This window comes from Phoenix dactylifera, unplaced genomic scaffold, assembly GCF_009389715.1.
Source record: "Phoenix dactylifera cultivar Barhee BC4 unplaced genomic scaffold, palm_55x_up_171113_PBpolish2nd_filt_p 001282F, whole genome shotgun sequence".
Lineage (NCBI taxonomy): Eukaryota > Viridiplantae > Streptophyta > Magnoliopsida > Arecales > Arecaceae > Phoenix > Phoenix dactylifera.
Window position 1 is genome coordinate 97,989 of NW_024068615.1, and position 15,924 is coordinate 113,912.

Sequence of the window (15,924 nt, forward strand, 5' to 3'; positions counted from 1 at the left end):
AGGAAACATGTCAAATAGATTCCTCTATCAAATGTACCAACCAAAATATCTTTAGTTTTTTACAGAAGTATTATCCAAAAAAATAAGCTAATAATGATATTCTTAGTGAATATCAAAAATAATATATTTTATTATTTTATCTTCCTGTTTGTAAACTATGTGAGTTATTATCTTTCCATTGTTACTTCTTCTCCCATAGTATCAAATTTAAGTTGTGGGAAATCCTCTCTCTATGTCCCTAAGCTCACGAATCGTGTCACCCATCCTTCGATTGTAACTGAGATATTATCTTTAAAAAAAAAATTCTCAAAAAACATTGTAAAATGAGATATCTTCATCACTGGATTTATTCAAACCTTTTTTTGAGTGGATTAGATACACAAAATTCTCAAAAAACATTTGGTATGGGACGAACATCCCAAGATAAAGAGTGATGCGGATGGAGATGATGAGGCCACCACATTTAGTTGCACAATAGTAGTCGTACATAGTAGTGATTTCAAATCATCCACACTTCTCAAATCATCACATAATCCAGCGATGGAATACTTGTCCTTAAGGTCAGGTAATCAAGATCATTCTAAGACAGTGATATTGAACTGAAATTTGACGACAAAAATACCGCTTAGTTTAGTAAAAAAAATTGGTCTATCAATATACCATTAATATATTATATCAATATTATATCATATATTAATCATATTTTTTATATTATTATTATGATAATTTTAAATTATAGTAAAAATATATTATTTTACTTTATATTTATATAATTAAATTATTTAATATATTACTTCTATTTGTCTTATTTTCCTAATCAAAATAAATATTAGTATTAAACATAGTATATCATAACTATAAATAAAAATATTAATTCCGTAATAACAATTAATATACCTTTATAGAATTAATAATTTATAGAATAAATAAATACATTTTTTATAAAATATATTAATAATTAATATATTAACATATATATTAAAATTTTATTATAATATAATTTATATGATTAATAAATATATTTTTATATCAGAAATAATTTTGGTCTTATATGGCAAGTAATTTTGGAATCCCAACGGGTTACTCACAAATATCAAAAAAAATAATCATTAAAATATAGTATGCTAGGTATAGTAACTTTGAATCATCAAAAAATTATATTATTTGAGATAAGAATCACCGATAATCTAACATCATCTTGTTTAGATCGCTAAATGCCACCTAGAATTCAACGTCACTCTTCTAGGCCTATGATCAACTTCTAAGTCAATGTTTCTCTCTTTTGAGCCGGGAACTATAAATCTTGTTGCGTATCGAAATTAATGAGCAGTCGCTTCCACTCAACACCCACCACCCTTGTCTCGCTCTTTAACAAGCGAGAAGACCCCTAAGGGATAAAATTACATGAAGATTCCCATGAGACCCCTTCTATATCTCCTCCTCCTCTCATTCCTTCCATCCAATTCTCTTCAGGCGAGATTGGCAACATCATCGCCGTCTCTCCCCTTGTCGACGAGCTCGCGATGGATCGTGGACGGGAACGGCCGGCGGGTGAAGCTGGCCTGCGTCAACTGGGCGGCGCACCTGGAGGCGGCGGCGGCGGAGGGGCTGGGGAAGCAGCCACTCGACACCATCTCACGGCGAGTAGTCGCTCTGGGCTTCAACTGTGTCCGTCTCACCTGGCCACTCTACCTCCTCACCAACGCCTCTCTCGGCTCCCTCCCCCTTCGCGCCTCCCTCGCCGGCCTCGGCCTCCTCGAGTCCGCCGCCGCCGTCGCCGTCAACAACCCAGCGCTGCTGGATCTCCCTCTCCTCCAGGCCTTTCAGGTCAGCCACTGATCCCACCATTCAATTCTCCAATCAAAGCTTTGCTCAGCAGCAGCACGAAAAAGTCTCGACAAGAAAACTTTACTTAGCTGACGTGTAAGCTCTGTACATTTTTTGCGTGAGATATTGGTGTTGCAGTATTGATTCTTATCTTGGCACCAACATCACTGTCTCAGCAACCCCATGCTGCTACATTATTATTATAATTATAATGCGGTACACGGTACATGATACATTAAGTATTATGATATAGCATATAGGTTCAGTATGGCATGTTACATTTGATATAGTACGATACCAATTGGTTTGAAAAATTTTGCTTGGCACCAATTGTTGGCCAATAGATGATGGACAATGTACATAGATACAAACCTTGACCACTTTGGGATGAGAGGGAAGCCAAATTTCCCTTTGAGATAGGTTTAAGGTCTCATTCCCAATCTCGTGATTTTGCATACTGTTGGGGGGGGGGGGGGGGGAGCGAACATAGTCCCACATCGGCTAGTAGCGGGAAGGTTCTGTGCCTTATAATGAGGAGGGCGAAGCCCTTTCCTCACGAGAGCCCTTTTTGTGGGACAAAACCGTGAGGGTCGGGGCAGTACCTACGCGGACCCCGTGGCGTACGGCCCAGGGGCAGTACCTACGCGGACCCCTTGGCGTGCAGGCGCGCCCAAAATGGACAATACCTCATGGGGGACGCGGTCTCTTTCTCTGCCCGGCCGGTGTGGGCTATGCTGTTGCGCGGGCCCAAAAAATCCCGCAACAGATGGCGCCGTCTGTGGGAAGCGTCCCTTTGCCGCAGGCTACCCCCGAGACTGGGAGGCGCACTGAACCTTCCTGCTGGGAGGGTTATGTTGTGGGGGGGCCGAACATAATCCCACATCGACTAGCAGCGGAAAGGTTCTGTGCCTTATAATGAGAAGGGCGAAGCCCTTTCCTCACGAGGGCCTTTTTTGTGAGAGAAAACCGTGAGAGTCGGGGCAGTACCTACGCGGACCGCCGTGGCGTACGACCCAGGAGCAGTACCTACGCGGACCCCCTGGCGTGCAGGCGCGCCCAAAGCGAACAATACCTCGTGGGGGACGCGGTCTCTTTCTCTGCCCGGCCGGTGTGGGCTATGCTGTTGCGCGGGCCCAAAAAATCCCACAATACATACCATTGTGGATAGTTGCGGCATCATCCATCTCGAAGACGGATGGCTCTCTTTTGTCCCGAGAACATGTCCAAATATTTTTTAGTACGATATATAGTGCGTGCGAATATGAAGGAGAGCTGTCTATCTCCAAGATGGATGATGTGGTAGCTATCTAAGATAGTACTGCATTATGTAGTTGCAAAAGTCGCAACCTAGAGGATCCCGTCGATCATTTCCTTCAATTTTTGAATTTTGAAGTTAGTCATATGACATACAAATTGCACATTAATTACAAGAATCCCACCACCATGTCTTGCTAGTAGACCCCCTGGACAAGCTTTTCTAACACTTTGGATAGATGATTTGCCAAAATAGAGGACAGCCTGATCCAGCACTGTGCTCAAACAATGCAACTTAATTTCTATACATCAATGCTCTCATACCATGCCTTAATTGCATCACAAACCATAACACTTGCATGATAAAAAGGGTCAAAAAATTCTTTATGATCACCTTCAACGGAATTGAACATAGACCATCTAATTTAGGAGGCTGGTGACAAGCAACCAACTAGAAGTGGTTTCCAAGGTGACGAAAATAGTTATAAGCTTTGCTTTCTCTGATGCATGGATATTGCAGATAGTTTCATCATATTTATGAATGTTGCTAATCAAACGTAGGAATTTTCTTGACAATTTTGTGAATAAGCATGATTTCTTAACTTTAAGAAACATGCCCTATCTAATTCACAGATTATAGGAGAGTGATGTGGTATTTTATTTCTGAAAATCAAGTATCTAGTACAAGATTCAGAGGATTAGAGAGGCCTCTCCTCTCTAGACTTCATCAAAGAAAAAAATGTTAAGGTCATTGTTCCACTGGTCCTTCCCTCAAACTACATCCCTATTTGGGGTGTGAAAATAAATTCCAACTTCGTTAAGCCCTACTTGTTTGAGGAATCAAATACTATCATTATTAGTCAATGATATGATAAGTTTGGACTCAATCATCTAAACATTTTCTTTACAATTCGGTTGACAATTGGTTCATTAAGTAATGACCCTCTTTGGTAACTAGAAGGCAACAGTGTATGCTATTCTGTGAATTTTCTAGCTCAAACCTGTTTGCTCAACTTCTCTAGGCTGTATGCTTGAAAATGTTTGCGACTGTACCTGACTTGTTATAGAAGATTTAATGGCAGATGTTATGTCCTCATTAACTACCAAAAGAAACTATGGTCTCATCCAAGTGTTCATCCACAAGCATAGAATAAAAGGATGGTTGATAAGCATAAGAAACCATGAAAGTAGTCAGCCTCCGAAGATCCAACAGGATAGTATTGCTCTGTTGATGCTCATTAGGCTGTATACTCTTCTAAGTTTACCATGACATGGATTTTAGTTGCTTATTTAAGTTAATAAGATGAGGCTCTCTAGGTAGTACAGCTAACGCAAGACAGTTACTTGCAGTCTGCTTTTAATGGTTTTGGTAAATAGCTCATACCATCTGGTTCTCAAACAACTTCTTATGTACGAAGCTTTAGTTAACACAATCAAACTTTTAAAATAAGCACTGAAGCCTTTTCCTCACGAGAGCCCTTTTTGTGGGACAAAACCGTGAGGGTCGGGGTAGTACCTACGCGGACCCTCGTGGCGTACGGCCCAGGGGCAGTACCTACGCGGACCCCTTGGCGTGCAGGCGCGCCCAAAACGGACAATACCTCATGGGGGACGCGGTCTCTTTCTCTGCCAGGCCGGTGTGGGCTATGCTGTTGCGCGGGCCCAAAAAACCCCACAACAGATGGCGCCGTCTGTGGGAAGCGCCCCTTTGCCGCAGGCTACCCCCGGGACTGGGAGGCGCACTGAACCTTCCTGCTGGGGGGGCTATGTTGTGGGGGGGCCGAACATAGTCCCACATCGACTAGCAGCGGAAAGGTTCTGTGCCTTATAATGAGAAGGGCGAAGCCCTTTTCTCACGAGGGCCCTTTTTGTGGGACAAAACTGTGAGAGTCGGGGCAGTACCTACGCGGACCGCCGTGGCGTACGACCCAGGGGCAGTACCTACGCGGACCCCCTGGCGTGCAGGCGCGCCCAAAGCGAACAATACCTCGTGGGGGACGCGGTCTCTTTCTCTGCCCGGCCGGTGTGGGCTATGCTGTTGCGCGGGCCCAAAAAATCCCACAACACATACCATTGTGGATAGTTGCGGCATCATCCATCTCGAAGACGGATGGCTCTCTTTTGTCCCGAGAACATGTCCAAATATTTTTCAGTACGATATATAGTGCGTGCGAATATGAAGGAGAGCTATCTATCTCCAAGATGGATGATGTGGTAGCTATCTAAGATAGTACTGCATTATGTAGTTGCAAAAGTCGCAACCTAGAGGATCCCGTCGATCATTTCCTTCAATTTTTGAATTTTGAAGTTAGTCATATGACATACAAATTGCACATTAATTACAAGAATCCCACCACCATGTCTTGCTAGTAGACCCCCTGGACAAGCTTTTCTAACACTTTGGATAGATGATTTGCCAAAATAGAGGACAGCCTGATCCAGCACTGTGCTCAAACAATGCAACTTAATTTCTATACATCAATGCTCTCATACCATGCCTTAATTGCATCACAAACCATAACACCTGCATGATAAAAAGGGTCAAAAAATTCTTTATGATCACCTTCAACGGAATTGAACATAGACCATCTAATTTAGGAGGCTGGTGACAAGCAACCAACTAGAAGTGGTTTCCAAGGTGACGAAAATAGTTATAAGCTTTGCTTTCTCTGATGCATGGATATTGCAGATATTTTCATCATATTTATGAATGTTGCTAATCAAACGTAGGAATTTTCTTGACAATTTTGTGAATAAGCATGATTTCTTAACTATAAGAAACATGCCCTATCTAATTCACAGATTATAGGAGAGTGATGTGGTTTTTTATTTCTGAAAATCAAGTATCTAGTACAAGATTCAGAGGATTAGAGAGGCCTCTCCTCTCTAGACTTCATCAAAGAAAAAAATGTTAAGGTCATTGTTCCACTGGTCCTTCCCTCAAACTACATCCCTATTTGGGGTGTGAAAATAAATTCCAACTTCGTTAAGCCCTGCTTGTTTGAGGAATCAAATACTATCATTATTAGTCAATGATATGATAAGTTTGGACTCAATCATCTAAACATTTTCTTTACAATTCGGTTGACAATTGGTTCATTAGGTAATGACCCTCTTTGGTAACTAGAAGGCAACAGTGTATGCTATTCTGTGAATTTTCTAGCTCAAACCTGTTTGCTCAACTTCTCTAGGCTGTATGCTTGAAAATGTTTGCGACTGTACCTGACTTGTTATAGAAGATTTAATGGCAGATGTTATGTCCTCATTAACTACCAAAAGAAACTATGGTCTCATCCAAGTGTTCATCCACAAGCATAGAATAAAAGGATGGTTGATAAGCATAAGAAACCATGAAAGTAGTCAGCCTCCGAAGATCCAACAGGATAGTATTGCTCTGTTGATGCTCATTAGGCTGTATACTCTTCTAAGTTTACCATGACATGGATTTTAGTTGCTTATTTAAGTTAATAAGATGAGGCTCTCTAGTTAGTACAGCTAACGCAAGACAGTTACTTGCAGTCTGCTTTTAATGGTTTTGGTAAATAGCTCATACCATCTGGTTCTCAAACAACTTCTTATGTACGAAGCTTTAGTTAACACAATCAAACTTTTAAGAGGTTCAAATTCTACAAATTAAAACTAGAAAAACATGAAACAGGCTGTGGTGTCAAATCTGGCCAGCAACAACATAATGGTCATACTGGACAATCAAATAAGCAAGCCTGGGTGGTGCTGCAGCAAATTTGATGAAAATGGCTTCTTTGGAGACAAATACTTTGATCCTGATGAATGGTTACGGGGCCTAACAATGATGGCAACAATGTTCAACAGTTCGGCCAATGTGGTTGGCATGAGCTTGAGGAATGAGCTCCGCGGCCCCAAGCAGAATATTAGCCTTTGGTACAGGTATACAGATTTAATTGCGCCGTTCATGGCATGGCTTTTCTCATTTAATTGACAGAATCTTTCATTTTTTTTACAACTTAGGTACATGCAAATAGGTGCAGAGGCAGTGCATGCAGCAAATCCTGATCTTTTAATTATACTATCAGGGTTAGACTATGATAAAGATCTCAGCTTCTTATCTGAGAAGCAAGTGAAATTAACATTCACAGACAAGGTTGTTTTCGAGCTACATTGGTACGGGTTCTCAGATGGTGGCGATTGGGAGAATGGGAACCCTAATGAAGTCTGTGGAAGTGTAGTGGATAACATGACGAAGAATGGAGGCTTCCTATTAGAACAAGGGTGGCCATTGTTCCTCTCTGAATTTGGGGTGGATCAAAGTGGAAGGAATATGGCTGACAACCGCTTCTTGAGCTGCTTCCTAAGTGTGGCAGCTGAACTGGATCTGGATTGGGCTCTGTGGGCATTGCAAGGGAGTTACTATATTAGAGAGGGGCAACTGGGATATGATGAGACCTATGGTGTGCTTGGCTGGGATTGGTGTAAGGCCAGGAATTCAAGTTTTGTAAATAGAATTGCTGCTCTACAAGCTCCCTTCCAAGGTATGTCATCAAATGTTTTATTAATAAGAATCTATTTAGCATACTTGATAACTTCATGAAACCATAGCAAAGAAAACTATTTTGTTCATCTACCATAGGTTGCATTTAACAACATTGCAATGATAACATGTTTATAATGCAGGACCTGGTCTATCCAATAATTCTCCATACGATATAATCTTCCATCCATTAACTGGACTTTGTGTTGTAAAAAAGTCTTCATCAAAGAACCTGCTTGAGTTAGGCCTGTGTGCAAATTCAGAAGCCTGGAACTACACAGCAGAGCAGAATGTAATGCTAGAAGGCACAAAATACTGCATGCTAGCCAAAGGCGCAGGTCGGCGGGCAAGGCTTGGAACTGGTTGTGGTGGCTCCAATTCAATTTGGGAACTAATTTCAGACTCCAGGATGCATGTTTCATCCAAGCTTCCCAAAAATGGCAGCACTGTATGTTTGGATATCAGCCAGGACGGTACTATCATAACTAATTTGTGCAAGTGCCTAAGCCAGGATGGGACATGCAATCCAGATAGCCAATGGTTCAAAATTATCAGAAGCACTAGAGAAAGAGAGAGCCAAACTACTCATTTAAAATTACCCTCCCAAGCATAGTCGGCTGGACAAATCTTTCCAGCAGAAATGCAAAGAGATGGGACTTTGCCAACATGAAAGTGCAACTACAAATTCAAGGTTTGAAATTATTATTTTTATTTTAATGTTAAATGGTCTGCTTGACGTGAATTAATTATTTGGAAATAATGATTTGTAAAGAATTCATCATATATCGGATATATCTTATTTTATGATGAAATCAGCAAATACATACCTTATAAGAGTTGAGTATGGATAGGATTGTTGAGGTATACTTTCCTTTAAGAGTAGATTTGCAATGCCCTTAAGTTTTGCACGAATTGTCCGTGTTTGGCATCGGGTGGAGGAGCTGTGAGGGAGTCGGCTGGGATCAACCTAGATGTGTCATCCTCTTCATGGTCCTCCTGCTAGTACTTTACTTTTGTTTGGTGTTGTCGTAGGTGTTTGATGAAATATGGATCAATCGTTGAGAGACCTGTGCTTTTCTTGGCTGCTCCCATTATAGTTTCCATTGCTCCGATGCTGCTACTAAGTGCTTGGATTTGTTTTGTGCTTTATCATTGGGAGTTTTGTTAAGGTGTTCTCAACATGTTTGGTGAAATGTGGCTGATTGGTTGAGCGGCAGGCACTTTGCTTGGCTTCTCATATTGTGGTTGCCTTTGCTGCAATGCTCCTATTAAGTGTTTCAATTGATTATGAGCTTAATCATTGGCATTTTTTCTTGCTCTTGTGATTTTTGTTTCTGGTTTGTTTGTTGATTTTTGTTGCTGGTTTATTTGTTGATTTTGTAGTTCTAGTGAGGGTTTGGTGGGGCTTTCTTCTATGTGACCAAACGTGCTCGGATGGTTTGATGGATGGTGGCTTTGTTAGCTCCTCCTTTTGGTGCATGGATGATCTAGTAAAGTAGTAATGCCTTAGGAACATAATAGTGTATGGTTGGGTAGAGGATAGTCATAAAAAGATATAGAACCCATAATTTTGTGAACTCCTCTACATCTTGTTGTCTACTCTTTCCAACAAAATATTTTAATTTATTCTTTATTGCATCTCTCCCTACCTTTTTGTGGTCATCCTCAAAAAATTGGGTGATAAGGTCAGACTTACCCCTCCTCTCCCTTTGTAGTTCGGTCTCATCGCTCGTGGCCCTCAAATTAAGGATAAGCACAAAATCGATCCCTACAAAAGGCATTAGCACCTTACCAAATCAAAAACCCTCCTCCTTATCATCCCAGAAGGAGAGCGATATATCTAGGACTGGCCTGCTCTACTTGATATATGGAAAAGCTAAGATATGTACAAATGGAGTGATGGTCACCCTTTCCTTTTGTTTCTTAGACATGGACTCGACAAGGATGACGGTGAGATATATGAAGTGGCTGAAGTAGCACATTCCATCAACCATATTCTTTGGGCCAACAGAAGGTATTTTTTCAGATTTGATGTTGCTCCTTCTTAGCCTTCCCATCTTAGATATCTGCATCACAAATGATATTCAAACAATACTTTTTAATAATATCATTTCAAAATTAGAAATGTATATTTGATTAAATCATCATATATTAATTAATGATCTTCATAACTCTAATAAAGAATAGAAATAGCATTGAATAACTATTAATGAAAGATTATAATAATTTTTTCATGATAAATATATTTAATATACTAGCTCAAACTTTCTATCTATTATTTTTTCAAATTTTGACCTTTCTTAATATCAAAAAACTAATGACCTAGAATACTATATAACAATTTGGAATTTATATAAATTGAGGTTAATTATGCTTTAAGGATTAACCTACCTAGAGATAGGCTGCAGAGATGACTCACTGCAGAGACAAAATGAAAAATGCCTATGCACGCGGAAGAGAAAAATATAGAGGAGTGCGGAAGTTGGAAAGCCACAAATTAGCGCCTCGAAGCCACAGAGATATTTTAAAGGATTTCAGCTAAATAGATGAGTAGGAAAGATGGGAGGGTTTGAGAAGTAGATTTCCAACTGGTCGAAAGAAAGTGAGTCGAGCGAAGAGGCGGAGCGAGAAGAATTCGAAAAATCATGAAGAAGGCTTCGACTGAATACGAGTTGGCCAAAGTCAGGAGGGTTTGGGAATAATGCATATGATCGACCGGCCGTAGGATTTCGATCGAAAAGTTGAATGAGAGAATCTCAGGTTGGACGAGTGAGGAGGCGAACTGAGAGAGAGTCAGAAAATCCTGGAAGGAGGCAGTCGGAAAATCGGGAAGGAGGCAGTCAGAAAATCGGGAAGAGCCTTTGACAGAATACAGGTGGAAAACTGGGAAAAGACTATTTGGGGATGATGAAAAATTAAGGGCATTCTCGTTCGAAGGGATGGATCGTTTAATTTCAAATTGCATATGGACTAGTTGTTATAAAATCGGTTCACAGGGACCAATAGTTAATGCACTGTCCAAGTATGGATTGGCCCTTTATTTCTCCCAAAAAAGCAGAAATTAATTCCTCATCCTCTCGATGATCATGCTATAACAAAATTTTTTCCTTGACTAGAACTGCTATTTCTGGTCCATAGATAAGGGTCTTCATAATTTCTTATCCTTAATGGCCATTTCAATATTCTAAAATCCTGAGGATGCCCCCACGACCCCCACCAAAACGGTTACAATGCGTTGATTTTTTTCTCGATATCCTAGCTGATCGCAATTAATCCCTTTCCGTTAAGGGAATTAATCATAGCAGCATCATGACGATCTTATATGCATACCCCAAATATGTTATTTATGCAAATCAACACGTTTATTGAAATCGCTTCTTTATTCTTCTCCGATATCCTGGGTGATCGCCAATATTGAAATTGCTTCTTTATTCAAGTGGCCAAAATCTTTTATTCCTTGTTTGCCAAATCTCTTATTTCCCATTTGGTTCTATCTCCTTGTAAAATGTGAACCGAAAATAGTCCCAATTTTTAGTCTATTAATACGTAAAAGGAGTCCATGAAGAAAAATCCTCCTCACTCTATATCATCATTTTCTTCTCAAAAAATATTGAAATAGCATCTTGGAGCATCTCTTCATCCCTCCATGCTTTTTAGTTGTCATAGCTTGAAAAAACACAAGTAGCCCAATTTTTATGGTTGTTTGTTCTTATGGTAGCGGAACCTATATTATTTCCATCTTTGAGGCAGAAATCTTAATCGAATTTACAATAAAATAGTGGAATAGTGGAGACATCTACCTACTACAATGATAGAAGTAAAATTTTATATTCCCAACAAGTTGAAAATGCTTATTATGCCCATAGGCGATAAGGATATTCGGAATATGCATCAAATACATGTTAACTTAGCGGCGTCGGTGATCAGAATGGTTGCTAGTCATTCTCCATGGTTGTCTAAAGCTACTAATGTGTTAATCGATATGAGGTAATGCACAAGATATTTGCATCCCTTTTTATTTTGGTATTCTTAGTTTTAATTAGTGTTGTATTGCAATTTATTTTAAGCACAAAATTGATTGTTAATATGCTATTTTTTAAAAAATATATTGTAGGGATAGTGGCTCATCCCAAAATGTTGAGTATAGAGGCAGTTACAAGGATGATTCAAAGAATAGCTTCTTATGTTTTACCACTTTTGGCAGCTCAAGTAATTTCGGTCTAGTTGTCGAAGAAACAAGAGTCGCAATTGAAGAGGAACCTAGTCAAAGAAATTCTTTGGATACTTGGAAAACCTCTATAGAGGGTGTTGGTCAGGAGTTCAAGGATGTGGAAACTTTTCGTGACACAATTTATAACTTCTGCATCACAAATTTTAGAGATTTTGTATTTGTGAAGAACGATTGTCAGCGAGTGACCATAGAATGTGGATATGAAGAATGTTAATGGTGTATTCATGCCTCTTGATTTGGAAATCAAGAAAGGTTTGCAATTAAAACAATGAATAGTAAGAATAGAGGGTTGCAAGTTCAGTCTCATAATAAGGCTTCGAAACTTTAAGATATGATGTTATATAGGCCGAGTAATATGGTAAAAAATAATTGTCGAGAATATGTTGTTGAATTTCCATATTATTAAGGTTGGCATAGGAAGGAGGTGGCTATGAAGGAGCTTTATAGTCACAAATCACTATCTTATGACCAGATACACTAGTATTGCGATGCCATTCTTCTGACCAACCCCGGCAGCATCATGGAGTATGAAATAAGTGAGGGTCGATTCACACGTCTATTCATTTCATTTTATGCTTCAATAATGGGTTTAATAAAAGGATGTAGACTTCTGATTTTCATGAATAGAATATTTATAAAGCATAAGGACGGATGTGTACTACTTGGCATGACTTGCAAAGATCCCAATGATAATATGTTCCCCATAGCATATGCTGTGGTTGATACAGAGACTGACGATAATTAGAAATGGTTTTGTCGGATTTTGAAAGAAGCAACTCATATTTACCGTGACTATCATGGTCAACAGTTCACGCTTATGATGGATAAACTTCAGAAAATTATTAAAGCAATGTTGAAATATTTTGTTAGTAGTTACCACTCATATTGTATCCGTGACGCAAAAGACAACTTCAAAAATCAGATTTGCAGCATCATTTTCTAAAATTTTAAGTTAGAAGTTTAATAACTAATTTTTGTAGCCCTACGTATGATCCTTTGATAATTATCAATGCAGGTGCTTGTTCATTATCATGTAGTTGAGAGAAAGAGGCTGCTTGATTTATTAAATGCTGCCACATAGACTCCAAGGCTGAATGTTGTCCATAAGGTAATTAGCAAGCTTACATCAAAAGCCCCACACTCTCTTGCAATCTCTCATCTCCTCGCTTCTCTATCGGAGCTTGCACTTGTGGCCTTCCTTGCGAGAGAAGGTGTAACTCCTCCCTAGGCTCTAGCTTTTCAATCACCTGATACAGGCAAAAACTTAAGTTTTGCATCGGGTTAAAATAGTTACAATGTTAGAAATAAACATTAAAAACCTGAAATTTTTTTAATTATTCATAACTTCAATGATCGCATCCACCTTGCGAGGGAATGGGGCGTGTTAGAACTATGTCCTAGAAGCCAATGTGGCTGACGCATATTTGTAATTTGAAATATAAATTTATACTTGACCCTTATTAATTATTAATAAGATTGGGCATTATTTTCATTCATGTTTGTATGTGTCTATGAATCGTCCAGAAAATTAATAAGATGATATAAATTCTCAAGAGTTGAGAATTTGAGGCATGCGTCATTAGTGATTAATTCCTAAATGCTCCTGATCGATGGATCATCACAAGGATGGTCCACAATGTGGGGATACTGAAGTGATTGTGCAAGTGCTTGTTAGAGAACAAGGGTACTGAGCGTGACCAAAGCAAGTAGTCACATGGATATCTATCCACTCGTCAGTGACATACTTATATTGCAGTTGTATGACTGGTCCTTTGACCTGCGGTGCTTTGGCTGGCTATTCACTGTGAGGTTGCTGTAGTTTGACGAGTACATACACATGGGCCCTAGCCATTCGGGTCCTTGTCATACAGATTGGCTGCAGCAGGTTCACTATAGGAATAGAAGTGCATTTAGAAGGGATCTATCGACCTTGATAGATTAAGAGTGATCCTATGTGATTTATGAGACTGAGTTCGATTAAATTCTTCGCCAGATATTTTGGAAAAGGAGTTTTCCAAATCTCGAACTAGAGTCAAATAAATCTTGCATATGATAGACGATGAGGTTTGACAAGTTATCCATAACCTCCGTCCTATCGGAATCCATGATAGAGGGACTATATCATACGCTAACTGCACCTAAAGGTTCATACATTCCGTTCTGCAGAGTTGCTACTACATACTATTAAGTGTCACTGGTGGATTGTGAGACTCACGGGTATTTATCTGATGATTGGTAAACTCTGATGAGTAGAACTGAAATCGTTTCAGTCCACTGAAAGAAGTGTCAGTGATATTGAGATGAGGATCTTAATATATATCACTACCAGACAGAATAGAACCTACGGGGTCACGCACATTAGAGAATTTGATTAGTCAAATGGTTGTAATTGTGATTTAGAATCACAATTGGTGTCAATTATCAATATGATTGGTGATTGAATTAACTCGTTAAGTGTTAATGAGTTAAAAGAAGAAGAAATGAGTAGAATTGATTGCAACTGGATTGCAATTGGGCTGATTTGATGAGCTAAATCAAATTGGGTTCGACCCAAATGGAGTTGGGCTCATGATTGGGTCAACCTTGATTAGATCAAGGTATATTTTTGGAAATATGCTTTAAGTCGTGTTCACACCATGCGTACTCTAAAGTCCCATGGCAATGTAGGATAAATATGCCTTAAGTCGTGTTCACACCATGCGGAGTCCAAAGTCCACATGGCACAGGATCATGCATGGCGCCTCCCCTCCTCCTAATTTGATTATGATTTAGCCATGGGACACATGGCATGCATCTAAGGGTGGCATGAAGAGGATTCTAATCCTCTTGATCAAGGCGCCATGGACACTTGGCATTAATCCAATGATGGACTAAACCCTAAACACCTAGTATAAGAAGGAGGGAGGGGAGGCGTGTGAAGGATCATTGGAGTTCTTCTTCCTCCATGCCTAAGGCCTCTTCCTCTCCTTCTTCCTCTTCCAAGGCAGCAAGGAAAGTTCCTTTCCTTCTCCTCTTCCATCACAAGCAAGCAAGGTAGAAGAAGAAGAAGAAAGAGTTTCTTCTTCAAGGAGCAAGGATTGATTGTTGTTCTTCTTCCTTTCTTCTACGACAATCAGGAGAGATCTCTACAAGGAGCTAGCACCCCAGTGAGATCCTATTCTCTGATTTTTAGATCCTCGTGTGGATACTTGTAGAGGCCGGACACGTGTGCGGCTACAAGAAGAACCTATACAATGATCATCAGATTGTGGCGAGCTTCTACACGCATAAATGTAAAGATGAGATCTTTACTTCTGATTTTTTGTTTTTGGTTTTGTAATCAAATTTTTAATCTTAGTCTCCTCTCTCTTATGGATTCAAAGAGATCTTCTGGATTATTGAATCCAGAATTTTTTTTGAATTCAACGATCTGTGGCAAGTTCATGAGATGAACAAACTTCGTGCGCGATTTCCACTGCGATCGTCACATCGCGCATGGGGTAACTCAGCAGCGCTTGCTCCAATGCAAGAGACGTAGATACATGAACAGTGGCTGGTGGCTTTCTTGAAGGCTATTTGCATACTCAATAGCTTATGTCAGCCAAAAAAAAATGTAACCATCATATCAATACGTATCTCAACAATGAAATTACAAAGAAACATAATGATGTTTGCCACCAGAGCGTTATGAACCATCCTTATACCTAGCAGATCCTTTGTTAGTGATGTTCCTTCTCCTCATACTCTCGGCTAGACTAGATATCTGCTAGCCAAGAAAAGTGAAAATGACATGACCCCAACTAAATGATCCTAAGCGGACTAAAACATTAAGATATAAACACAATGCCTTAGGAACATGGTAGTGTATGGTTGGAAAGAGAATAGTCACAAAGAGGATAGAACCCATAATTTTGTGAAATACTCTACATCTTATCGTCCACTCTTTCCAACAAGATATTTTAATTTATTCTTTACTATATCTTTGTTAGCCTTTTTGTGCTTACCCTCAAAAAATTGGGTAATGAGGTCAGACTTAACCCTCCTCTCTCTCTGCAATTCGGCCTCATCATCCATGGCCCTCAAACCAAGGATGAGTACAAAAATGGTCCCTACAAAAGGCACAAGC

The 15,924-nt window shown here is 39.6% G+C and overlaps 1 protein-coding gene across 1 annotated transcript; it reads left to right on the plus strand.

Annotated features, from left to right (window-relative positions):
* The first annotated feature begins 1,323 nt into the window (after positions 1–1,323).
* On the plus strand, positions 1,324–8,432 carry LOC120108340 (glycosyl hydrolase 5 family protein-like). The gene is made up of 4 exons (XM_039121931.1): positions 1,324–1,827; positions 6,740–6,987; positions 7,069–7,589; positions 7,732–8,432. Exons 1-4 carry the CDS (start codon positions 1,405–1,407, stop codon positions 8,199–8,201), a joined length of 1,662 nt encoding a protein of 553 aa, XP_038977859.1. The 5' UTR covers positions 1,324–1,404; the 3' UTR covers positions 8,202–8,432.
* The last annotated feature ends 7,492 nt before the right edge of the window (positions 8,433–15,924 follow it).

Excerpts from the sequence above, each read along its gene's own strand:
- LOC120108340 (XM_039121931.1), top strand. The coding sequence starts at position 1,405 with ATGAAGATTCCCATGAGACCCCTTCTATATCTCCTCCTCCTCTCATTC. Across the intron at positions 1,828-6,739 it reads CTCTCCTCCAGGCCTTTCAG|GCTGTGGTGTCAAATCTGGC; the intron begins GTCAGCCACTGA and ends AACATGAAACAG. Across the intron at positions 6,988-7,068 it reads AATATTAGCCTTTGGTACAG|GTACATGCAAATAGGTGCAG; the intron begins GTATACAGATTT and ends TTTACAACTTAG.